The sequence below is a fragment of the Notamacropus eugenii genome, chromosome 5, assembly GCF_028372415.1.
Source record: "Notamacropus eugenii isolate mMacEug1 chromosome 5, mMacEug1.pri_v2, whole genome shotgun sequence".
Taxonomy (NCBI): domain Eukaryota; kingdom Metazoa; phylum Chordata; class Mammalia; order Diprotodontia; family Macropodidae; genus Notamacropus; species Notamacropus eugenii.
In genome coordinates, this window is record NC_092876.1 from 345,234,604 (window position 1) to 345,262,381 (window position 27,778).

General features: G+C 39.7%; 1 protein-coding gene across 2 annotated transcripts in view; it reads left to right on the forward strand.

Annotated features, from left to right (window-relative positions):
- The window catches only part of HGD (homogentisate 1,2-dioxygenase), a 101,680-nt gene that overhangs the window by 43,294 nt on the left and 30,608 nt on the right, over positions 1-27,778 (forward strand). For both annotated transcript variants that reach the window (XM_072613893.1, XM_072613892.1), the window contains 5 exons: positions 9,339-9,398; positions 12,159-12,250; positions 13,717-13,751; positions 16,898-16,977; positions 17,950-18,049. In XM_072613893.1, the coding sequence (XP_072469994.1) occupies positions 9,339-9,398; positions 12,159-12,250; positions 13,717-13,751; positions 16,898-16,977; positions 17,950-18,049 (367 nt within the window). The remainder of the gene's footprint in view (positions 1-9,338; positions 9,399-12,158; positions 12,251-13,716; positions 13,752-16,897; positions 16,978-17,949; positions 18,050-27,778) is intronic.

A 27,778-nucleotide genomic window follows, 5' to 3' on the forward strand; every position in this document is an offset into this window, starting at 1 on the left:
GCCCAGGATCATACAGTTAGTAAGTGTCGTAAGCCAGATTTGAACTCAGAAAAAATGAGTCTTCCTGACTCCAGGCCTGGCACTCTATGCACTATGGTGCTGCCTAGCTGCTCAAAGGTAATGGTTTTGTGATTCCTCCCTTCTCTGTGACCTGGCCTCATCCACAATTCTGATTTCTTTGCTTTGCTAAACATGTACAATATTCTTGATAATATGATTCTCTTGTCTTTTCATTTTTACCATCCTGACATGGCATAAAGGTATTCCTTACATGATTCATGCTTCAGTAATTAAAGTCTAGTGGTTTCTGTTCATTTTTCAATTTTCTTCTCACTTTTCAATGACACTGAAATATCCCCTCCAGACTCCATCAAGTAGGTTTGAAGAAATTATTTTTGCGTCTCTGACATCCTTTCCCATCCAAAAACTTAAAGTAGAGCTTCTGTTCTTACCCATTAAACATATCAAGGTAGACAGAAAGCTGGGACCAATGCCAGGAAGACATGGGTCAACTCAAGTCTTTGTCCCCCCTGAGCAAGTCACTTAAACTCTTGGATCTTTAGGCCGCTCTCTTTAAAAAATAGCAGCTAGATGTTGAAGTGAGTAGAGAACTGGATCTGGAGTCAGAAAGACTTGAGTTCAGATGCAGCCTGACACTAGTGGTGTGACCCTGGGCAAGTCGCTTTAACCACTATCTGCCTCAGTTTCTTCAACTGTAAAATGGGGATAATAGCAGCACCTACTTCTTGGGGTTGTTGTGAAGATCAAATGAGTTAATGATTGTAAAGTGCTTACCACAGTGCCAGGCACATAGTTGGTGCTTTTCTTTCACCTTCCCTCTAAGAAGGTGCCAATCTGCCCTAATAAGGGAGAGTTTTCTCTTCTGAGAGTTCCCTATGCCTATTCTCACCTTTCACATACCAGCCCCAGGGAGCCTACATGGTACAATAAATTGAGTTGGAATTGTGATCAAAGGACTGGGGTTTGAATCCTAGCTCCCTCCCTTACTACCTGTGAATTTTGACTTTCTTGTATAGGAAAGGAAAAGCTTGGACTTGGTGGCCTCCAAGTCCCCTTCCAGTTCTGTGATCCCATTGGCTTAGAATTATGATGCAGAACTTAGGCTGAGCTCATTAAAGTGTCTTTGGAGTCTTCAAAACAAGCATTAAAATCTAAAAGTTGAAAAACTATAATAGCTAGCATTTATGTAATGCCTTCAGGTTTGCAAAGCACTTTGTAGATTTACCTCATTTGATACTCAACAAATTGAGGCAGAAAGAGATTAAATAACTTCCCCAGGACCACACAGCTGGATTTGAACTCAGATCTCCCTAACAACAGGTCCAGTGTGCAATCCTCTGTAATACTTGCCTGTTGTAGTCTGTTCAGGCTAGTAGATGTTTACCTCTCATGTTGTAACTACAAAATGAAACTCTTCTCCAAGCTTTTCTCTATTCTAACAACGGTAAAAAAAAAAAACACAAAAAAACAACTTATGGTAAAGAGAATGTGGTTGTTATTCATGACATCAATTTCAAAAGGTTAAGAAATGTCACACAAAATAGGCCTTATTTCCTCTCTCCCTGTGAATGGATCTTTCACCCAGGCCAAGGGCAAGGCCTCTGGGTACCCGAGGAAAGATGTGAAAAATTGTGCTTAAATATTTCTATACTAGAGGATTTAAGCTTTCCTGGGAACATATTCATAATTTATCACAAAATAAATATATGCATAGCATGGAAAATTAGATTTTTCTGGCAGCAAAAATATGGGAGAAGTAGTATGTCAGATAGATAGAGAAGTGACCTCAGTTAGGAAGAGCCAGGTTTAGGTTTTGCCTCTGACACATTAGCTGTGTGACCGTGGTCAGGTCACTTGAACCTTCTGTTTCCTGAGAGATTCTATAAGATTGTACATTTAGACATGTTTTGAAATTCTAACAAATAATTCCCACATTGAGAAAATCACAGGCCTGGATCAAACTTCTACCGTGGCACATTTATAAATAGTAAAGTTTAAGAGTATCCGTTGTTACTCCCACCCTGTCTCCCTATTTCACCCTAGGCAGACTTTAGGTAGTATGAAATGAACAGGGTTTTGCTCCAGGGATCCAACAGTGAGTGTGTGAGTAGAAGGAGGGGCAGTGTTTCGTCCCCACAGCAACCACCATCTCTGTACTTTGAGGCTGACCACTGACCCATTCCATCACAAGCGAGAACTACCCTGGGACAGCTCCCACCCCTAGATTCCCATTAATGTTTTGCCCTCTCCTGGGAAAGCCTTATCCTCCAATTCTCCAGAACACAAGAGCTGGACCAGCTCTTCTCCTGGTCCAACTGGATCTACAGTCAGATGATCCTCTGTGATGCTTCCATTTCCTGACCCCCCCATCCCCCAAGTGAAAGTAATCCCCATTAAAGCTGGGCCCTAGAGGAACCTGCTACTCGGGGCTACTTTTATCCAACATGGATTTATCTTGAAGCTTCAGAGGCATCTATTCCTAGAATCTTGGAATTTAGTAAGTCTATTTTTTCTATATATACTCACGAAAATTCAGGGGGTTTATTTTTGTTTTTGTTTGCGGCAAATAAACCCCATCTACTTCCAATGCCAATTCCTTGATCGTTTTAATTGCCCTTCTCTGCAACTTCTACATTTATAGGAATAGGGATGGGGATAAGGATAGGCACCAGACCTGTGCTTTCATCAGGATAGGGAACTGTAGCCTGTGAAAGCTCTTTCTACCAGGGCAAATGAACACTCTCTGTAACTCATAACCTAAGATGGTTGCAGAGACCGCTGAGAGGTTGATTGATTTGTCCAGCAACACACAGCCAGTATCTATCAGAGGTTGGCCTTGGCTCTGAACGCAAAGTCTTCCTAGCTTCAAGACCAACTCTCTACCCACAATGCAATAGTACCTCTTCTCCATTTTTAGAAAATGATTATTTCTTGGTTTCCTGTTTCAAACTCAACTCTCATTCATAGAATATGTTCTCAGTTCCACAGTGGCTTATTTTTACAAATCATCTTTAAAAAGGCTTTTTTGAAATTTTGAATAAACTATATCCTCTGCTTACCTTTCTTTATATACCCATTTAACCCCTAATAGGAAATACATGGTTTGCCAATTCCTCATTTTACAAATGAGGAGCTAAAGCAAGCAGGGTTAAGTGACTTGCCTAGGGTCACGTGGCTAAGTAAGCGTCTGAGACAGATGTGAACTCAGGTCTTCCTGCCTCAGGCCCAGCACTCTGTCCACTTTGCACCTGGATTCCCTCCTTAAAGTGCTGTATACATCTTTACACAAGCTAGAATTCATACAGCACTGGGAGGGTCTGTCCCTGACATTCTGTTCCACTGTTTTGTTTGAGAAAGGTGCGCACTGTAAAGTGGAGTGTCATAGATTGCTGTGGTTTGGGCTGCGTGAGTGAAAGACCATGGATTGTCAATGGGAAACTTCTATGGGAAAGAGAGATGTGGAAGAGCCTCTGACAAGGTGAATGTGCACACCCTGGTCTTTTGGATTTCAGTGTGTAAGCTTCCTTTTAGGTGATGCAGAAGTAAAATGATCTAAGATAACCAGAGGTTTGCAGAAGCACTCGACAAGCAGCATTTCGTTTGATCCTTGCCACAGCTCTGGGAGACAGGGGCTATTATTTTTTCCATTTTACAAATGAGGAAACTAAGGAAGATAAAGGTAAAGTGGCTTTCCCACAGTGTCTGAGTCTGGATTTGAACTCAGGTCTTCCTGAATTCAGCTCCAAGCCTCTATTCACTGTACTACCCAGCTGCTTCTTGTTTTATAGATTAGGAAACTGAGCCTAGGGGAGATTAAGTGACTTGCTCAAGGTCGTACAGGTAGTGGGTATATGAGACTGGATTCAAACTCAGAGCTTTCTGACTCCAAGTTGAACACTATCCACTGGGCCACCTGGCTGTCTCTAGTAGTATAGAAGGCAACTAATCCATGCCCACTGATCCAATACTGCTCTTGTCTATGTCTTAACAGTGAATCCTTCATGAAGGATTTACTTTATACACCAGTGACAATGATGAAAGCAACTCCATTTCTTTTCCTATTTCACAAGATTTTAGAACTTAGAACCTAAAGAGACTCCAGACCCCTCTCCATTTTTTAACAGATGAGTAAACTGAGACCTGGAGTTAAGTGATTTATTCATGGTTTCACAGATAACAGATCTGGAGTATCTGAGGTACTCTAATTCCAGACTTTGTGCTCTTTTCAGATAGGTGGCTCAGTAGATAAAGTGCTGGACCTGAAGTAGGGAAGACTTCCCTTAATATCTTAATAGCTTCACAAAGAAATTAAGGGAATGCCCATCAATTAGGGAATGGCTAAACAAGTTGTGCTATATGCATGTAAAGGAATACTATTGTGCTATAAGAAATGACAAACAGGCAGACTTCAGAAAAACCTGGAAAGGCTTACATGAACTGATGCTGAGTGAAGTGAGCAGAACCAGGAGAATGTGATGCACAGTAATAGCACATTGTGTGATAAAAACCATAACTGACTTAACTCTTCTCAGCAATATGAGGATCCAAGACAACTGCAAAAGACTCATGATGGAAAATGTTGACCATATCTAGAGAAAGAACTATGGAATCTGAATGCAGATCAAAGCATACTTTTTCACCTTCTTTTGTTTGTTTATTTGTTCTTGTGACTTTTTCCTTTTGCTCTTTCTTTTTTCACAACATGCCCAATGTGGAAATATGTTTTATTGGTTGAACATATCAGATTGCTTGCCACCTTGGGGAGAGGGGAGGAGAGAGGGAGAGAGAGAGAGAAAATTTGAAACTCAAAATCTTATCAAAAATGAATGTTGGAAACTATCTTTACATATAATTGGAAAAAATAAAATACTATTTACAAAAAAAAAAATTAGCTAAAAAAATCTGACCTCAGACACTAACTAGCTGTGTGACATTGGCCAGGTCTCTTAACTTCTGTCTTCCTCAGTTTCCTCAATCATAAAGTGAGGGTAATAATATTTCACAAGGTTGTTGTGACGATCAACTGAGATGAGAGCAACAAGATTCTTAGCACAAGGCTTTGCATACAGTAGGTGCTTAATAAATGCTGATATCTCTCCTTCCCTCCAGTCCCTCTCCTACCCATTGAGAAGTAACGTGATATTAATTGTACTTGTGAACTCACGTGAAACAATTTCCATATTAGTGATGATGCAAAAAAAAAAAGCAAGAAAAATAAAGTAAAAAATTGTACATCAATCTGTGCTCAGTCTTTATCAGTTCGCTCTCTGGAGGTAGATAGCATTTTTCATCATGAGTCCTTTGGAATTGTCTTGGATCATTGTCTTAATCAGTGTCTCTTATTAATTAAAAAAATAAAAACCTTCAGAATAAATGTGTTAACTCTCAGTTTTCTCCTCCGAGAAATGAGGAGTTTGAACTAACTGACCTGTAAGATTCCTCACCCCCACCCACCCCCAGTTCTAAATTATTATTATTTTATTGTGTATAATTCAATTGCTTTTACCAAACGGAAGGGATAGCTTTAACAGTCCATAGGAAGGAAATGGGCCTGATTAATATCACCACATATAACACTGGGAAGAATTAAGCTGCCCATCGTGCCTCAGCTGAAGTTATCTTATGTCCTGCTCTAAAGATTCCATGTACTCACCAGCTCCCAAAGACTTTCTTATGTTGTCATCTCCTCTCCCTAGCCTCCATCTCCACAGCTTCTTAGAGGCTAGAGAACTCTGTCTGCTTCTCCAGACAGAATCTCATGCAAAACTTCTCCAGAAATCCTAAACTGGACTTCCCCATTATATTCATTTACCCATTATACCCATTATGCCCATCTATACCACAATCACTAGCTCTTTCTCCCCCATCTCTATAATATTACAGTTTTATGTCTCATTCAGATGCACCCCTACCAAACAAGTCAGTCTGGGCTTCCCTGGGTCATCATCAGACCCTGATATCCCTGTATCTAATTGTGGAAAGTCTCATTCTCACACTTAATTCCCTCCTTCCTGAGAGTCTCTTTCCTTGGAGGACCAGAGGAGGATAAAGCATCATTTGGGAAAAGGTTCCTATTTAAGAGTACTTTTGTTTCCTCACAGTCTAGTCCCTCTTTTCCTTGAAGCCCTGTTTTTCCTTGCCTAAGGGCTGCCCTCCTAGAAATAAGGCTGTTCTGTAGTAAACAGGAACCCCTCACCTAGAAATCGGTTTGATTCATTCACTTTCCCTAGGTCAACTAGTCTTGTAAGGTAGTATGGTTTAGGGGAGTGAGGTGGCAGGGTGCTGGGGTCTGAAGTCAGAAGACTCCTCTTTCCAAGTTCACATCTGGCCTCGGACACTTACTAGCTGTGTGACATTGAACAAGTCGCTTAACCTTGTTTGCCTCAGTTTTCCTGTAAAATGAATTGGGGAAGGAAATGGCAAACTACTCTGATATCTTTGCCAAGAAAATCCCAAATGGGGTCAGGAAGGTCATGACTAAACATCAAAGTGTGGAGTAGTGAAACTACTACTGATCCTCTGATCTCGAGTCAGAGCGCGTTGGGTTCAAATCCTAAGGCTGCCACCTTTTTGGGGGGTAGGGGAGAGATGGAGGAAGGATATTTCATTATTTTGTATTTGCACCAGAGAAAGCTAAGGCTTCAACAATGTTACTCAACTAGGAAATTTCAATCAACAAAATTTTTTTAAATGCTTACTATGTGCCAGGCACTGTGCTAAGTACTAAGGATGCAAAGGAAGGCAAAAAATAAAAATCCTTGGCCTCAAGTAGCTCAGTCAAATGGAAGAAACAAACAACTATGTAGGCACAGTAGATGGACGGTATTCTCAGAGGGAAGGGGCTAACAGTGGGTGAGGTAGGGAAAAGCCTTCTACAGAAGGTTGGATTTGAGTTGAGTTATGATTTCCTTTGATTAGGGTTTTTTAAAAAATCCTTCTCCAAAGTCTTACTTCTAAATATTATCATACAGTGTGGCAAAAGAGTATGAGTGTTGGCAAGGAAAAATCTTCAAATCTGAGCCTAGGGAAGGTCTTAATACCTGTCTAATCAAGGTTCAACCTCCCTGCTCTAAGTTTAAAGAATCAGAGCCCACTTCTCATCACCTCTTCTAGTTGGCTATCAGGTGGTGAATTTTTTTCAGTCACTTGCTTGTTCAGTTGTGTCCAACTTTTCATGATCCCATTTGGGGTTTTCTTGGCAAAGATACTGGAATGGTTTGCCATTTCCTTCTCCAGCTCATTTTACAGACAAAAGAAACTAAGGCAAATAGGATTAAGAGACTTGCCCAGGGTCACACAGGTAATAAGTGTCTGAGGTCAAATTTGAACTCAGGAAGAGAAGTCTTCCTGACTTCAGTCCTGGCACTCTATCCACTCTGCCACCTAGCTACCCTTTTTTAGCCACAGCAACAAGCAAAACTTTCTCCTAAAATATGGAAGGGGTAGGGGCACTGGTTGCTGTTTCTGTGGGATGGAGTATTCTCATCAATGAAGTTATGGATCCTTGAAATACATTATTAAAATGTATATGTGCACCTAAAGGGAAAAGATACTAGAGTCTGGGATGTGGGGCTGGAGGGGGCAGCCCCTGATCACGTGCCTCAGCAGAGCTCTCAGAGACAGGCCTTGACTGTTGGTACTGGCATTGAGAAGGATGGAATGAGACAGAGGGGATTTGGGAGATTATATGTGGCTTTGATGAGATGAAGCAAAGATCCATCTTTTTCTAAATATTTTCTAAAGTAATTAATTTTTTCCCAATTAATGTAAAAACAATCCAACTTTTTAAAGATAAATTTACTTATTATAGCTTCGTCATTGATAAATGCAAACATGACAAAATACAATGAATAAACAGAAAAAAAATGTATATGTGTATGGCATTCCCAAGCAAGCTATCCACACATATTTATTATTTACCCAATATGTGCCAGACAATGTGAAAAGTACTGAGGATACAAAAATAAAAAAGAAACAGTCCCTGCCCTCAAAAAATTTACAGTCTTTCAAAGGAGTGTGTACACACACACACACACACACACACACACACACGCAAAACGAATACGTAAAAAATACAGTTTGGGGGAAGGGAGGGACTAGAAACTGGGGGTAGAGGGGAGCAGGAGCTCAGCCGTGTAATTCAAATTTCTAAGTCAAATATTTCCCTATTATGATAACTTTATTTTCTTTTGAAAAAAAATCAGGACTACCACATGACTGTGACTAATTGCCAAACACATTCTCTCCACCTCTTGGACTCATTTATTGTAGTATGAAGTAATGGGGCATGAGCACCCCCCGCTGTTCAGTACTAATGGAGACACTCTGAGCAGGGATCTGGGTGCCAGGCTGATCCAAGGCAGAAAGGTCACTCTAGGAACAGATGGGCTCAGAGACTTCATTGTTTATCGACCTCTGACAGTCATCACCTTGCTGTGTTAAACTCAATGCAGAGCTGATTAATACATCATGAAGTCCTGGACCACTTGGCAGGCTGGCACAGCTGGCAGGGCCCCCAGCCTGCTGACATCTTCTGATTCTTTCAATTGTCTAATTAATAAGTTAAATATTGCCTAATTAACAAATCAAATATCGTCATGACTCAAATGAAAGTGCCAGGTAGCTTAGGGACAAATCCTGAGCTTGGTGGAGGAACTGAATGGTGGTTCTGTAACTTGTAAAAGCTACGATCAATTTGCAGAATCACAAGGATGTCAGAACTGGAAGGGTCCTTCGAGATCACTTAGCCCAACTTCTGCATTTTACAAATAACACCAAGGCTCAGAGAGGGGCACTGGCTTGCCCCCAGTCCCCCAGACTTCACGCTTTTTTTTACTTGTTTAAAGTCATGATTCAGAACTACGAGGGCTGAAAGCAAAAGCAGCCCCAGGCAGCCTCTGCAGTGTTGGGAGCCCACACAGAGCAGTTAGTGTGCCAGGAAGGGGAGCTGATTATAAACAGCATAAAAATGAGATCAGTTGAAACTCCCTGATCTTCCTGAGCAGAATGTCAAAAAGCAAAGCTCCAGCATCTGAAGGAGAAAGGAAGGGAACCAGGGGACACATTCTGCCACTGAGGGGAATAGAAGGCACCATCCCGCAAGTCATATGAAAAAATGGGTGGCTTATTTTCCTGGGTTTTTTTTGAATCCCACCAGTGCCTCTGGAAGAAAGTGACTAATAATGATCAATTTCAAAATAACAGACACACCAGCAGACAGGGCTCCATGCTTCAGCTTCCACGGTGTAGATGCCATTCATTAAAAACCTCTAACTTTCCTCTGTGAAATAAATTTTTTACCTGTGTTTGTTTTTCAGCTGAGGTGGAAGCCATTTGAGATTCCAAAAGCATCTGAGAAAAAAATGGACTTTGTGAGCGTAAGTCACTATTCCAGCCCTCCTTCTTAGCCTTGTCCTCTCCTCTGTGGCCTGGTTCATTCATCCGTTCATTTGTTCATTCATACAGTCATCCAATAAGCATTCATTAAGTACCTGTTATATTCCACAGGGTCTGGAAATATAAAGACAAAAATTAAATAGTCTGTAACCTTAAGGAAATTACATTCTCTTGGGGAAGGTTCATTTGGCACATGATAATCCAACCATTAGCAGGCTGGGTGCCAAGTAGGGTCAGCCTCACATGAAAGCAGTCACATTCATGGTAGGGTGTAGGATCATTGAAAGCCTCCCTCTGACCCAAATGTGGACTTCACGTGCCTACCCCTGAGCCTGATATTTTCACCATTAGCTGAAGATGGCTGTTAAAATGCATGTCCTTTCTGGAAGAAAGTCACACATTCATCCTTTGCTAGCCACTAACACTTTCTATCAATTCATCTTTATATTACTTAGCAAAAAGTGGGACACAAGTCCAGAAAGACTGAAGGTGGCAAAAGATAGAAGCATATAAACTCAATGAGGGCAGAGACCGTGACTTACCCAGCTTTTAGAAAGGCATCATGGACATGACACTGAAGTTGGCATTAGATTTGTGTTAAATTCATCATCTACCACTTACTACTTATGTTATTTAGAGCAAATCACTTCCTTTCTCTGGACTATTCTGAGGGTAATGGACTAGATCATCCCTAAGATCTGATCTAGCTGATTCTGTGATCCAGTGATCCCATATGGATTAGGGAAACATCTAGTCTAATCCCCAATTTGAGCAAAAGAGGAAAGTGAGTCCTAGAGATATGAAATGACCTTACCTAAGGTTAGAACGGGGAAATCAGAGAATGTTGGAGTTAGAACGATCATTATAACAATGAGAGTTGATGTCATGCTTTAAGGTTTACATGCATTATCTCAGGGAAACTTAGGGATCATTGAATTCAACTCTCACCCAGTGCTAGAATTCCTTCTACAACATTTCTAGGTCATTCAATCTCTGCTTCAATACTTCCAGGGACAGAGAGTTTTCTGTATCAATTCAGTTCTGCCCCAGCTTCCAAGGGCTTCTCACTCTGGAGTCGTGCTACAGGAATCAACTCTCCCTGCTGCTTTCCTTGGCAGTGATGAGGAGACGTTATACAGAGAAACCCCATCTCAGGGTTGAACCTTTTCACAAACAGGAACCTGACAATGAGGTTTGAGGAATATCACAAGGTCCCAGCTGACTCCCACATATCTTATTCCTCAGATTACAAGACCATTATTAGAGAGATTCCTTTGAGTGAAAGAAAATGTCGCCAGAAGGTCCCTATTTAAATTACCTGGGAATGAAGAGACATAAACAACTGTTATTGGAGCAGCTGGGTGGTGCCATAGTACATGGAGGCCTGAAGTCAGGGAAGATTCATCTTCCTGAGTTCAAGTCTGGCCTCAAACACTAGCTGTGTGACCCTGGGCAAGTCAGTCACTTAACCCTGTTTGCCTCAGTTTCCTTATCTGTAAAATGAGGTAGCAAAGGAAATGGCAAACTACTCTAGTATCTTTGCCAAGAAAACCCCAAATGGGATCATGGAGGAAATGACTAAAATGACTGAACAGCAACAAAGTACACATTAGCACACTAATGAGGAATAATTTATGGAATTAGCAGAAAGTGGGGATCTGACAGAATGGACAAGAAGATGGGTGAGTTTTTATTTCATTCCGCAAGTATTTGCTGAGCACTTATCATGTGCTCAGCCCTGTGCTAGGCATGAAGGGACCTATGGAAAGATTGCCTCCAATGCATTACATACCTTATACATGCATTCATACATCAAGTGCCTTCTATGTGCACAGCATAGTGTTTCTGCTTTTATGGAGTGTATAGCTTACTAGATACTTTATAAATATTTCCTGGGTGAAGGAAGAGTGAGAGAGTTTTTCTGGGCCAATAAAACATGAATATGACACAATTAGGTTAAAAAATTGTTTAATTATTAAGCATTTATTTTTTAATCATCTACTACTTACCAGGTACTATGCAAAGCACTTTACAAATGTTATCTCGTTTTATCCTTGAAATAATCCTATGAGGTAGGTGCTATTATCATTCCATTTTACAGATGAGGAAACTGAGGCAGAGATAGACTTGCCCAGGGTCACACAGCTAGAAAGTATTTGAGGCTATATTTGAATGCAGGTTGTTCTGACTCCAAGTTCAGGGTTCCATTCACTTTACTACCTAACTGCCTCTAGTTGCTGAGTTGTTTCAGGGTTTTCTTGGCAAAGACACTGGAGTGGTTGGCTATCTCCTTCTCCAATTCATTTTACAGATGAGGAAACTGAGGCAAACAGGGTTAAGTGACTTGCTCAGGGTCACACAGCTAGTAAGTATCTGAGGTCACATTTGAACACTGGTCTTCCTAACCCCTGACCCAGCACTCTGTGCTCTATGGCTTCACCTAGCTGCCCAGCTCTCTCTAGCACCTGTGTATTCTTAGTGTCACTATTCCTAGCTATCTTTTCTAAATGATTATAACATAAGAGTTAGAGGTTAAAGAGGGGGCTGTGGACATGAAGCATCTTGGGGTCTTCAGTCAGCTCCTCTCAGTCTTTGCCTGTCCCAGAGTTCATAATGAGTCTCACAGTCCTTGATGCAAATGAGTCCACTTCTTTGTTTTAGTTACCAGAGGGAGGGCAGAATCTGCCTGGAAGCCTGAATTTTAACCCTTCTTTCTGGTGGGGCTGGCTTTTGTTTCCTAGGGACTCCATACCTTGTGTGGAGCTGGAGACTCCAGGTCCAACAATGGGATTGCCATCCACATTTTTATCTGTAACACCTCTATGGTTAACAAGTAAGCAACTATGTTTTCCTGAATTTGAGTGAGCCCCAGAGGATGTTTTCAAAGATTTCCAGTTATGACAGATTATGTAGTAGGGCATTTATTTGACTTTGATTTCCTAAAATTATGGCCTTAGAATGATAAAATACCAGAGTTGTAAGGGATCTTTTGTGGCTTAGTCTTTTCTGACTCTTTGTGAACTCATTTGGGGTTTTCTCAGCAAAGATACTGGAACAGTTTGCCATTTCTTTCTCCAGTTCATTTTACAGATGAGAAAACTGAGGTAATTACCCAGGGTCACACAGCTAGTGTCTAAGGCTAGATACGAACTCAGGAAAATGAATGTTTCTGACTTTAGGCCTGGTATTCTATCCACTGAGCCACCTAGCTGTCCCCAGAAGAGACTCTAAACTCTTCATTTTACAAATGAGGAAAATGAGTCATGCATGTGCTTGACCAATTACATAATCCAGTTTGTCAATCAACTACAAATCTCCCTAGATATTAATGGTTCATTTCATATACTGTTTTAAGTTTTAAAGTATCTTTCTCAAAAAAAAAGCCCTCTGGGGCAAGAAGTGCATATGGAGTACATTGAGGTTCAGATAACTAACTTTCCTATTTTTGTATGTAGTTAGAATCCAGGCTCGAATGTCTGATTCTATTTGCAGTGATATCCCTTTGTGATATTAACCTATTAAGAGTGATTCTCAATAACAAAGAAGGAAAAAAAGAAGGAAGGAAGGAAGGAAGGAAGGAAAGAAGGAAGGAAGCAAAGAAGGAAAAAAGGAAGGAAGGAAGGAAGGAATTTTTTAAACAACCCTACCTTATTCTTCTGCAGGCTCTTACAAATAGGCATTCTGAACATTAAAATATTTACTTTCAGCTACACTGCTATCAGTCTGCTCATACGTGGCTAAAGAATGGAAAACTGCTCTTAGGCAATTGTATAGTCTCTCACCTTCCCTCATGATTAATGTCTGGAAAAATTCCCTACCCCTTCTGCTGTGTCCTCTCCTACTAAGTTATCCCACCTTTGAGTAGGGAGCTCCCACTCAGGAACTCCTCCTGCTAATAATGCAGATCCATCTCCAGCCACTTTGAGAGTATTAGAGTTGCCTGGGGACATTAACAAGTTAAGCAACTTGCCCAGGGTCATACAATCAGTTCCTATCAGAGACAGGACTGGAATTCAGTTCTTCCTGACTTTGAAGTCATTTCTTTTTTTAGGATCATAGAGTTTTAGAACTAGAAGGGGTTTTATAGGTTATCTGTATCATCCCATTTTAGAGATAAGGCAAATGAGACCTAGAGAGGAAGTGATTTATTGATGGGATGAGTTGTCAGAACCAGGACTAGAACCCAGAACCCCTGACTCCAAGTCCCATTCAGTTTCAGGAGCACTACACTTCCCTTTACTGTGCTTTTATGTTGCTGATATCAAGCATCTCATAAATTGTTTTCTACCTTCTTTCCAGATGTTTTTACAATTCAGATGGTGATTTCTTGATTGGTGAGTTATAAAGAACTTTTTTCCTGTTACTCTCAAGTGGTCTCTAGTCACAAATTTTCTATTTCCCAGTACTTTACAAATAACCCTCTTTTCTTGAATTCTCTAATTTCCAACTGCTTAGCCTTATACAGTCATCTGAAGCCAAAATTCCCATTAATCGTCTAGAAAAGATTATTGCTACTCCTTAAGATTCCATCTTCTATTTCATTTTGTTCTGTGTGTCTGGGCTCTGCCATCATTTCGCAGGAGATCTGACTCAGTTGCAATGCATGGATGGATAAGAAGATATGAAGAGAAAAATTAAGATATGATAAACCTTTGGGTACAGCAATACAATTTAACTTGAACATTACTCCCATAAGGATAGGACAAAATAAGGCATTTTGCATATTATAAGCAAATATATATGCATGTATATTTATATATACATGATTTACATATACAAATACATACATGATCACCTGAACTATTACATACATCTGAATTTGGCTTCTGGACAATCTAAAATGAACCTTTCATTCCTTGATAGACAGAATCTCTAAGGTTTTCTTTCAACAATCATAGGTTAGATTGATGAGACCTTAGGGAATCACATTCAGCCCCTTTATTTTAAAAATGAGAAAACCAAGGCCAGGAGAAGTTAACTGACTACCAATGTCACACAAAACCAGAATCAGGATTTGAACCTAAATCCTTTGACTCCAAATTTAGTGTTTTTTGCCATTACACTAAGGGTTTGGGGGTATCTGTGTAGATGTCTCCAGGGATACTCCCTGACATTGCTACCAAAAAGTTGTCGCTTCCTCTTCCAGCATGTTTTGGATCAATCTGCTCTATCATGCATCTATTTTTAGCTATTCTGAACTTGATAGATATCAACAAATGTGAACTTTACCAAATAAAAAGAATAGAAAAAGGGGATTGCGTGTGGTACTCTGAATCTCCACTATGTACAGTTTGTTCCCTCTTTTTTATAGTGTGTGATAAATTTGCCACAAGGCTCCTAACCTTGCCATCTATGGGTTCACTAGCAGACAAGACAAACAAGGATGAAAAACCTGATATATAAATGATATATAGCTGCAGACCCATAGAATTAGAAAATTAAGCAGTCTTGGGTCAAGCTTTATTTTGTTCATGTATAATGAATGAAGTCTACTGATAGGATTCCCTTTGATCTCATGGTAGAATTGGGGTCTTTCTAGTTTCTTTCAAAGAGTAGAATTTGCCATCCCGGATCCTCCACATTTGGGTGAAGGGTTGTTCTTCTTGAATGGTCTAGAGAATCTCTGATTGTAAAAATAATTCTCCAATCAGCAAATATTTATTAGGCATTTACGTGGAATGGACTTTTTGTCCAACAGTGTCTATCTTCAAAGTGCTCAGATTCTTGTTGTAGGACAGTAAGTAAATGATTAGGTAAGTACTCACTGCATAGAGTCACTGGAAGGCACCTTTGAGAGGAAGGGTAGAGCATCTTTAAGGACAAGGAAGGCCTCCTCCAAAAGGTGGTACTTGAACTGAATCTTTTTCTTTTTGGAGGGGGAAGGGAAAGGCAGTTGGGGTCAAGTGACTTACCCAAGAACACACAGCTAGTAAGTGTCAAGTGTCTGAGGCTAGATTTGAATTCAGGTCCTTTTGACTCCAAGACTAGTGTTCTAGTGCACTGTATCACCTAGCTGCCCATTGAGCTGAATCCTAAGCCAGGAATTCTGAGAGGCAGAGATGAGGAGACAGATCATGCTAGGCATAGAGGATAGCTAGCATGAAAACTTAGAGATAGCATCTGGTCAGTGAGGAATACCAAGCAAGCCAGTGTAGATTATAGAGTATATAAAGGAAAGTCAATGTCAGAGACCTAGAGAGGCAGGAAAGGACCAGGTCATGAAGGACATTTATATTTATATTTGATCCTGGAGCAATAGGGAACTACCGGAGGTTACCAAGGGAAGCATGACCAGACCTTCACTGTGGCAAAATTACTTTGGTAGCTATGTGGGGGATGGAATAGAGTGGGGATTGTCTTAGGGAGATGAGTTAGAAGGCTATTGCACCAATACAAGTGAGAGGTGCTGAAACCTTGAGCTAGAGTGATGGATGTAGGAGTGCAAAGAAGGGGAGATAGACAAGGGATGTGGCAAAAGTAGAAGCGGCAACATTTGGCAACCACTTGCACATGTAGGGTAAGAGAGGAGTCCAGGATGACACAGAGATTTCAAACCTGGGTGACTTTCTCCTGAAAAGAGAGATCCTCTTGCCAATCAGATTAGCCTTGGGCGTAGTCCCAGCAAAAGAGGGATTGTGAGTCAAGGTATTGCCAAAATCTCTTTGACATGGCTGATCTCTTTAGATTTGGACCCAAGCCATTCTGAATTAGAGCACCCCTATGACAGATACTCCAGAGGCCCTGAATTACACTGGTGAATTTTTTGCTGGTTCACAATGCCCTTCTAATACCTGGCACTGAAAGGACAACAGACTAAATGTGGGCTTCAAGTAGGTGGGTAGTGGGTGTACAACTATTGCAGACCAAACTTCTGGCCCTGCTGTCCATAGCAAACTGAACTCGTAGAGAGGCTGTTCTAGAGAACCTACTAGACCTTCTCTGAATTTGCAGGTCCAGATATAATCCAAGGCTGAGCCAGTCTCCCAGGCCAACCATGAATGGGAATGCAGAGGATAAAGTATAGGTCTTAGAGTCAGAAAGACCTGAATTCAAATTCTGCCTCAGATTTACTACCTGTTTGACCATGGGCCATGCACATCATTTAGCCTCCATGAACCTCCTTTTTCCCATCTGTAAAATGGGTACAATAATAGCGCTTCTCACAGGGTTGCTGTAAAGACCAAATAAATGTCAGCTTTTCCCTTCAGTCTACTTTCCACACTCTGCCACTGCCAACAACTGAGCTCCAGGGCAAATTCAACCCAAGAATTCCTAAGAATGTACTTACTACTGCTAGAAGACTGCTCAGTTCATTCCTTTGACTGGGTGTCAGCCTCCAGGGCCCTGAATCCAATATCTTTTTTTTTTTTTTTATCAACAGAGGGTTCACCCTTAAGCCTAGTTCTCTGTTCTCTGTGTTTGCAGAGATGGAAGAATTTCTTCTAGTCCCTTGGAATCCTGAATGTGTCTTTCTCTTTAGTTCCACAGCAAGGGAAGCTTCTCATTTACACTGAGTTTGGCAAGATGCTGGTGGAACCCAAAGAGATCTGTGTCATTCAGGTAAGCAAAATATCCCTCCTTTCAAGCCCAGTCCCCATGTCTACCCTCCAAAACACACACACACACACACACACACACACACACGCACATGCACGCACGCACACACACACACATACATCTTTCAGGTTAGGGTTAAATTCAGCAGGAGCAAAGAGGCATTTGGACCAATTAATCAATCAATAAACATTTATTAAGTGCCTGGTATATTTCAGGCACAGTGCTAAGTACTGAGGATACAAAAAGAGACAAAAGATAGCCCCTGCCCTTACAATCTAATGGGTCTCACAAGAAGAGGGATGAGGTTGGGTGGCTTGATTGAAGCTTCATTGACGTTGCTTACTGTCTTAGGGAGGGGAGAGGGAAGGGAGGGAGAGAGAAAATTTGGAATGCAACATTTTATCAAGAAAAGGTTAAAAAATGTCTTTATATGCAATTGGAAAAAATAAAACACTATTTTTTATAAAAAGAACCTCATTGAGTCAGGCATGAGGAAGCTCTATCTTGTGCAGATCTAGTAAATGAGTTAAGGCCTCTATGAATAAATAGTGCACAATGAAGGAAAATGATCCAGTACTTGATGAGATAGAAAACTGTGTGGAATTTGCGAATAAGGAACCACCACAAGCTGTTCCTGAATGGTCTAAAGGGGAAATTAGAATTAAGAGAACAGAATTTACCAAACCCAAGGAGAAGATGGATTCAAGTTGGGATTCAATTAAACTGAAAAGTACTTATTAAGTGTCTGCTGTGTGCTAGGCAGTATATTAGGTGCCAGGGATACAAAGACAAAATCCAAAGTCTTTGCCCACAAAGACTATGTTGAGGGTAGTTGGAAACATGCATAGTTCACTAAGGACAAATATAGGGTCTATTGGATAAATTGAGTCTTTGCATTTCGGGGCTGTATGAGGACTCCTTGTCACTGCAGGTATGATTTCTATGAGGAACCCCAATATCTGCTTCTTTTTCCAGAGAGGAATGAGGTTCACCGTGGATATATTTGAAGAGACCAGGGGCTACATCTTAGAAGTCTATGGAGTCCACTTTGAGTTGCCTGACCTGGGACCTATTGGTAAAGACTTTACATCTCTAAATATCATTCAATGAGATATTGAGAATAACAGAAAAACTGGATACTCTTTATATTTCACTTTTTCATTTAAATTCCCATTTCTTTTTTGACAAATCAACTTTCTTCTCTAGAATAGAGATTTTTTGTGTTCAGCTGCCATAGATGATGCCTGGAGTAGTATTAGAGAATGAAGTGATAGAGGCTAGATGTGATTTAATTGCTATAAGGCTCAGGATAGGACTAGAGTTATGTTGAGCTACATACATCCACAGCCATACATACATAAGCATTTATACTCTGATCTAGTAGCATGACATAGTGGATAGAGAACCATCCTTAAATTCAGAAAGATTCAAAGCCAAGCCCTACCTCTAACATACACACTCTCTTTGTGACCTGAAACATGTTACCTATCTTTTCTACGCCCCAGGTAACTTCTCAAAAATTTCAAGGAGGTGCCAACTTGCATTTGGTGGAGGGAGCATTTTCATACAGGCATTCCTTATAGCAATGAAATCAGAACTCCAGACCTATTTCCTATTCTGATCTGGATCTTTGATTTCACATAAGCCAAAGCAAAAGAGTACAGTCTAGTACTGACCATTCAGTTGGGGCCCCATTCAGCTAAGTTGGTGAATAGTGAATTGCCCAATGTGGGGGCACACTGAGACACTTTGAGATTCAGCCCCCAAGGAAATCACTGTCAGAAGGGAGGGAATCAGGAAGTGAGTGATAAGAGAAATAAAGGGTGGGGGGGAGAAACTGAAAATACCAAAGAAAATACCCAAGAAACTGAACATAAACAGATAAATCAACAGGAAAAATAGCAACAACAAGAAATATGATCTTCAGATCTTGCAAACAAGTTCAGGCATCTATGAATACCTGATGAAGGAAAATGATCCAATACTTGGTGACACAGAGAACTCTGTGGAATTTGAGAACAAGGAACAACAACCTGTACCTGAATGATGTAAAAGGGAAATTAGAATCATGAGAGTAGATTTTATATCCTGCACAGCAGAAATAATGAGCAGAATAGAAAAATTTGAGTCTGCAATGGCAAACGTCAGCAGAGAAACAGAGGAGAGAGCAATTGATTGGGAAAGCAGGTAAATGCAAAGGTGAAGGATAACCTGGAAGATAAGAAACAAAAAAACATTAAAAGGTAATACTCTCACTATGCGAGCAAAGCATGTAGCTCTCAAGGGCCTAGAGACAAGCCTGTGGATCATAAGTCTCCCAGAAGAACCTAACAGGACAAAAAATCCTTAACACCATAATGAATGGAGTAATAGAGGAGAATTGCTCAGAACTTCTAAACATGGAAAATGAAATTCCAATAGAAAGAATCCACAAGTCACCTCCAGAAAAAATTTAAAAAAGGTGGCTAACTGCAAGGCCCAGAGTCATTAAATTTAACAATTCATTTGAGAGACAAGTTCTACAAGTCATCAGTGGAAAAGTCATCAAATATAAAGGAAAGGACATTCAAATGATGAAAGACTAATCCTCACCTACTAGAAAGAAAATGAAGGAATATCATAATGTATTCTGAAGAGCTTTGGAGCTCAAGATACAGCTCAGGGCAGCCTATCCCTGAGATTAAATGTGCAAATCCGAGCTTAACCACATCCAATAAGGGAGAAAAGTTTGAAACATTTGTAGAAGATAACTGAACATTTTTAGAACTGCAGAGATCATTTGCTTCTCAAATACCTTAAGCCACAGAGTTTCAGGAGGAGTGAATAAATGCAGGCAACAACAACGGAGAGACAACAGAAAGACCAAGAAGAAACTTCTTTCTAAATGTACACAGGGAGATAGGAATGAAGGCAGAAATCTGGTAGAGGTAACAGTAAAGAGAGAAATGGAGGAATTACTTTTTTTAATATCTAATTTATTTATTTTTCAGTTCTTAACATTCACTTCCACAAGAATTTGAATCCAAAGTTTTCTCCCCCTCTCTCCCCATCCCCTACCCCAGGACAGCATGTACCCCATCCACCCCTTCCTCCAGTCTGTCCTCCCTTCTATTACCCACCCTTCTTCCATCCCCTTTCCCCTCTATTTTCCTGTAAAGCAAAATAGATTTCTATACTCCATTGCCTGTATATCTTAATTTCCAGCTGCATGCTTAAATAATTTTTAACATTCATTATTAAAGCTTTGAGTTTCATATTCTCTCCCTCCCTCCCCCCGACTCTCACTGAGAAAACAAGCAATTCAATTTAGGTCATACATGTGTAACAATGCAAAGCACTTCCATCATAGTTATGTTATAAAAGACTAACTACATTTCCCTCTGTCCTATCCTGACCTCCCTTTATTCCATTCTCTCCCTTGACCTGTCCTCCCACAATAGTGTTTGCTTCTGATTATCCCTTTCCCCAATTTGCTGTCCTTTCTATTATCTTCCCTCTCCTATCCCCTTCTCCCTTACTTTCCTGCAGGGTAAAATCCAATTGAGTTTGTGTTATTCCCTTCTTAAACCAAGTCCCACGAAAGTAAGGCTCAATTATTTCCTTTCATCTCCCCCCTCTTCCCCTAAATGGAGGAATTATCAATACAACCTAGTGACACCTTGTCTACAAGTCAAAGCTTCTTTTGTGGGATTGCACTATAACATGGGAGGGTACATGAAAGGAGGAGAGGGGAACATGAGGATAGAGAGGAGTGAATGATGCACTGGAGTCTAATCAAGGGTTAGCAAAGAGGGGAAAGTGACATCTGTAGTCTCAGAAAAAAAGAGCCTATAGGGGAATGGTGAGGAAGAGAGAAGAAAGATTGAAAAGGTGAGGAAAGGAAGGACATCTTACTCTGGATGTGGGATGAGGTTCTACAGGTGAACACTATTGTGAATGAAGGTAGATGAGGACCATACACTAGATGAGGCCTGGGGGATTTGCTGTCTGAAAATTTACTTATCCTAGATGATGGGAGAGTTGGAAGCCTTGGGGGCAACTGACAACTGGAGGAGTGGGAAAGCATGTTTACAGGGAGATTTCCGGCAAATGTAGGGGGAAAAGTCAACAAGAGAGTATATAGATACATTTTTGGTGGGGAAGGATGGGCCGTACCATAAGACAGTGTACTGTATGACACCTGTAATTATTAACATTGTTCTGAGAGTGAGGCACTAAAGAAAAAGAGAATCCATGGGCTAAGCTCTACAAGGTAGTATCAAAAAGTAACTAGAGGGCTGGGCTAGAATGGATACCTTGGAAGCTTTGATTGTATGAAGAATATAGAGAAAAGAGAAAGATCAGATGATTATATGGGTCACGAATCAGAGAATAAGGGTCTAAAGTAAACAAAAAGAAAAGGTGGATAATGAAGAAAGTGAGAGAAATCCTTTGTGGAAAAGGGTACACAAAATAAAAAAAAATCTGAAGAGCAGGTCTAATTTAAAGGTTCTTTCTCTTCCCTTTTACTTGACTGAGAGGTAACAAAAAGGGGTAACAAATGAGGAGAAGAGAGGGAAGAGAAGGGAAGAGAGCCAGTAGGAACAGGGACACCTTAAAAAATTAAAGTTATTAATTGAAGGAACATACTATGCTGACAGCAGGAGGGAAAAATCTTAACTTGAAAAAAAAACATTTTAGAGACAGAGGAAGTATAAACCTAACTCTTTTAAATGTAAGTGGATTAAACTATCCAATAAAATAAAAAAGAGGGACAAAATGGATAAGAAAACAAAACCCTATAATCTGTTGCTCCCAAGAAATACATTTAAAAGACAAACATACACAAAATGAAACCGAGGGAATGGAAAAAAATTCACTCTGCATCACATGAATCCAAAAATCAAGCCTTGCTATCATGGTATTAGACAAAGTAAAAGCAAATATTCAGAAAATAAAGGAGATAAACAAAGAAACTATAATAGGATAAAAGAAAACAAAGACAACGAACCAACATCACCAATAACCTTTTCTGCTTTAAATGCCTTAGCATCTAAATTCATAAAGGAAACATCATCTGAACGTCAAGGAGGCACAGAAAGTAACTCAATAGTTGTAGGAAATTTCAATATTTGTCTATCAGTTTTGCATAAGTCTTACAGAAAAATAAACAAGAGGGGAAATATGTAACTGAATGCATTTCTGGATAAACTAGAGTTGAAAGATTTATGACATCTTCTAAATGAGACAGCAAAAGAATATACATGGGTCTCTGCACCACAGAGAAAGCAGTTTTACAGAAATTAGGCTAAGACCAACATCTTGCACCATTTTTCACATCATGAACAGAATGTGGGTGTAGATAAATAAGACTAGAGGCACAACAGGGGTCTTCCTGGGATAATTCAAGAAGATCAGAAGAAAAATCTCAGGAAGAGGTTTGGTCCCTGTAAGGAGTAAACACCCCCAGGCTAGGTTCTGACTGAACAACAAGCTGCAAGCCACTTAATGAACAAGTGGCAAACCCTGGGGTTAGTTGATTTGAGAAGTCTCCTCAGCCCCAGCCACAGGAATTTTCACCCAACTACTCCCTCTATGGGTGGGGTGGGGCAGAAGGATCCAGCACATGCCAGGTGTGTGCAGAAGCAGTGGGGCAGAAAACCTCTGGCTGCAGGCACTCATAGGAAACTGATGGTTTGGTTTTGGTTCCAGGTCAGAGAGGAGAACTGAAGATGTGGGGCAAGAGGTATGATATCTCATACCCACAGAGGTGATTACAAAAATTAAGCTATTACCAAAAAAAAAAAAAAATGCACAGGCAAAGGAGAAAGAATCCAAGCATAGAAAGCTATTATGGGAATAGAGATGACCAGGGTTCATCTTCAGAAGAGGATATTGAAGTAAAGAAATCCCCAAAGAGTAACATCAAACATACCCGAAAATAGTTTGTAGAAGATCTTTAAAAAAGCCTTTAAAAATCAAATGACAGAGATGGAAGAAAAGCTGAAAAAAAATTAGAATAATCCAAGAAAAATAAGAGGGTTATGAAAGGAAAGTCAACCAATTAGAAAAGAAGATCCAGCATCTTAAGGAAGAAAATGGTGTTTTGAAAATTAGAACTGGGCAAAGTGAAGTCAGCAAAATGATAAGAGATCAAGAAATAATTAAACAAAGTATGAATAATGATAAAATAGAAGAGAAGGTGAAACATCTTATAAGAAAAGCAATAGATTTGGAGAATAGATCAAGAAGAGAAAATATAAAAATAATTGGACTAACTGAAAGTTATGATCAAAAAAAGTCTTGATAAAATAATACAAGAAATAATTAAAGAAAATTGTGCTGGAGCATCAGAAGAAGGGAAGAAGTAGAAATAGAAAAAAAATCCATTGATCACCACTTGAAAGAGCTCCTATGAGGCAAATTCATAGGAATATCACAGTCAAATGTCAAAACACTCAGCCCAAGGATAAAATATTAAAAGCATCAAGATTAAAACAATTTAAATATGATGGCCCACAATTAGAGTTACACAAGACCTAGCAGCAGAGATATTAAAGGACCCTAGGCCTTGGAACACAATATATCAAAGAGAAAAAGAACTCAGGCTCCAGCCAAAAATAGCATACCCTGAAAAGTTATTTATTATTCAGAATGAAAAAAATTAACATTTGATAAACTCTCAGACTTTCAAGACTTCATTAACAAAAAGCCTGAACTTAATAGAGGATTTGACATACTAAAACCAAGAGAAATATAAGGTATATACCAAAAACTGTTTATAAGGAATTCATAAAGACAGACTATTTACCTTTTATATATGTAAAATATAAAATGTATATCTAAGACTCTTATTAATAATTGCATAGCTCATAGCAAAGATTGGAGTAGGGGTGGAGCCAAGGTGGAAGAGTAACAACACGGACTTCCTAGTGCTCTTCCCGCAAAATCAGTCAAATACCTGTAAAAAAAAAAAAAGATTCTAAACAAATCCTGGAGCTGTAGAACCCACAGAATGATGAGGTGAAGCAAATCTGTAGCCCAAGATAGCCTGGAGGGTCGCTGGGAGATGCCTATCATGCCATGCTGGGAACAGAGCACAGTCCAGTATGGGTCATGCCAGCATAGACATGACCTGAGCAGGCCTTGGGGAGACTGAATCTCGGGCATCTGTGGTGGTTTCAAGACTTCATGACTTTAAAACACTGAGGACAGATTGGAAGGTCAGTGGAAAAACCTGTGGGACCTATGTGAAAGAGTAGAGTGCTCCGGCCCCAGAGCAAGGGCAGCGAAGGGGGTGGAGGAGCCCATGGCAGCCACAGCACCAGCAGCAGGGACAAGGGGCAGTGGCAGCAGCAATTGGAGTTTCTAGGCCCACAGATTGTGGGGGGATCAACTGGCTGACAGTACTTCCCACCAACCCCATTGGAAGCAGAGAACTATCTTGACAAAGAACTCAAAAGTCAAGTAAATGACTGGAAAAATGAGTAAAAACCAGAAAAAGAATCAGACTATAGAATCTTACTTTGGTGAAAATGAAGACCAAAGCGTACAAACTGAGGACAACAAAGTGAAAGCTCCTCCATCTAAAGCCTCCAAGAAAAATATGAATTGGTCTCAGGCCATGGAAGAGCTCAAAAAGAATCAAGTAAGAGAAACAGAGCAAAAACTGGGAAGAGAAATGAGAGTGATGCAAGAAAATCATGAAAAATGAGTTAGCTGCTTTCTAAAGGAGACCCAAAAACATACTGAAGAAAATAACACTTTAAAAAATAGACTAACCCAAATGACAAAAGAGATCCAAAAAGCCAATGAGGAGAAGAATGCCCTAAAAAGCAGAGCTGGCCAGATGGAAAAGGAGATCCAAAAGCTCACTGAAGAAAATAATTGCTTAAAGATTAGAATGGAGTAGATGGATGCTAATGATTTAATGAAAAATCAAGAAATTATAAAAGAAGTCAAAGGAATGAAAAAATAGACAATGTGAAATATCTCACTGGAAAAACAATTGTCCTGAAAAATAGATCCAGGAGAGACAATTTAAAAATTGTTGGACTATTTGAAAGCTATAATAAAAAAAAGATCCTGGACATACTCTTTCAAGAAATTTTCAAGGAAAACTGTCCTGATATCCTAGAACCAGAGGGTAAAATAGGTATTGAAAGAATCTACCAATCACCTCCTGAAAGACATACCAAAAGGAAAACTTCTAGGAATATTGTAGCCAAATTCCAGAGCTCCCAGGTCAAGGAGAAAATATTGCAAGTAGCCAGAAAGAAACAATTCAAGTATTGTGGAAACACAATCAGGATAACACAAGATCTAGCAGCTTCAACATTAAGGGATCACAGGGCTTGGAATATGATATTCCAGAGGTCAAAGGAGCTAGGATTAAAACCAAGAATCACCTACCCAGCAAAACTGAGTATAACATTTCAGGGGTAAAAGTAGTCATTCAATGAAATAGAGGACTTTCAAGCAGTCTTGTTGAAATGACCAGAACTGAATAGAAAATTTGACTTTCAAAGACAAGAATCAAGAGAAGCATGAAACAGGAAAGAGAAATCATAAGGGACTTACTAAAGTTGAACTGTTTGCGTTCCTACATGGAAAGATGATATTTGTAACTCTTGAGGCTTTTCTTGGGAATTTGGGTAGTTGGAGGGATTATATACATATAGACAGAGGGCACAGGACGAATTGAAGAGATGGGGATGATATCTAAAAAAGCAAAATTAAGGAGTGAGACAGGAATATATTGGGAGGAGAAAAGGAGAAGTGGAATGGGGCAAATTATCTCACATAAAAAAGGCAAAAAAAAGTTTACTCAATGGGGGGAAAGAGGAGGAAGGTGAGAGGGAAAGAGTGCACCCTACTCTTATCACATTTGTCTTAAGGAGGGAATAACATGCACATTCAATTTCATAATGAAAATCTATCTTATACTACAGAAAAGAAGGAGGGAAGAGGATGAGTGCGAGGTGGGAGGATGATAAAGGAAGACAAATGGGAGGAGGGAGTAATTAGAAGTAAACACTTATGAGGAGGGATAAGGTCAAAAGATAGAATAGAATAAATGGGGGCAGGATAGAATAGAAGGAAATAGTCTTTCACAATATGACTGTTATGGAAGTGTTTTGCATAACTACACACTTATAATCTATATTGAATTGCTGGCCTTCTCAGTGAGGTTGGATGGGGAGGGAGAAAGGGAGACAAGTTGAAACTCAATGTTTTAAAAACAAATGTTAAAAATTGTTTTTTACATACAACTGGGAAATAAGATATAAAGGTAATGGGATATAGAAATCTATCTTGCCCTACAAGAAAATAGAGGGGTTGGGGAAAAGAGAAGGGAGGGATGAGATAGAGGGGAGGGCAGATTGGGGAAAATGGTCATCAGAATGCATGCTATCTTGGGGTGGATGGAGGGGACTGATGGGGAGAAAATTTGGAACTCAAAATTTTGTGGAAATGAATGTTGAAAACTAAAAATAAATAAATAAAATTTTTTTAAAGATTGGGGTAAACCTGACTATGATATGAATTTTAAAAGTAAAATCATTTAGGAATAACTAAACAGTAATTATTTTATACAAATGAGGTGCAAGTGGAAGAAGTGATACAGAGAAATTAGATGGGAGAGGAGGGCTGCTAGTTCTGGCAACCTATTTCACTGGGAATGGTTTTAAGAGGGAGGAATACATATATATTAAGAAGAAAATAAAAATCCTCTTAATTAAGAGGAAATAAAATAGTAGGGGTATAGGGAGAAGGGAGAGGACAAAAGAGGGATCTTTAGAAGGGAATGGGAAGGAATAGGTAAAAGGGAGTATAGAAGTTTAGATTTATGGGAATGGGAGGATAGAGGATGGATCCTTGGAGGTGGGCAGGCAAGTAATAGGAGGGCAAGGTAGTGGGAAAGAAGTTAAATAGAGGAGGCAGGAGGATAGGAAACAAGAGATATGCACAAATATAAAAACTAAAGATCAGATTTGGGAAAATATATGTCTACATATGTATGTATATATGTATATATATTTATGTATCGATAGCTATTGAGAAACATATCTAAACTTCATTGCAGTCTTCTGGGGGGTGAGGGGAGGGGAAGAAAAGAACAAAATAAAAAAGTGCACAGCAGAGGACAAAAGAACTCACAAGAAAGCAAAGAAAAGACGGAAAATTCTCAACACAAGTATTATTTATCATACAGGCTTTCGTGAAATGAAAATATATATTGTTACACAATTTGAATCCTCTCTTATGTTCTGCTATGCTCATGACATGTTTTTTTCTTTTTAACTTTGTATTTAAGTTCCAATACTTAACTCTATGGTATGTTTTTGTTTCTTTATTCTGTATTTGTGTTCTGGCATTTGAGTCTAAAATAAAATTTTAAAAGTGTTTTTTGAATGCTCCAAATCATAAAGAATAAAAGAAATGGAAATAAAAACAACCCCGAGGTTTTATCACACATCCTGAAAATTGGCAAAAATGACCCCCAAAATGGCAATAGTCAATGTTGGAGGGGTTGTGGGAAGATAGGCATCCTAGTACATTGTTGGTGGAATTGTGAAGTGCTACAACCATTTTAGGAATCAATTTTGAATTATGTATAACAAGTCACTAAAATATTCTTACCCTTTGAACCAGAGATTCCATTACAAGGTTTATACCCCAAGAAAAGTAAAGTTGAGAAGAAAAAAAATCCCCATATACTCCAAAACATTTATAGTAGCACTTTTTGCGATAGCTAAAAATTGGAAACAGAAAATGTCCATCAGTTAGGGCGAGGGGGGGGCGAAATGGCTAAGCAAATTGT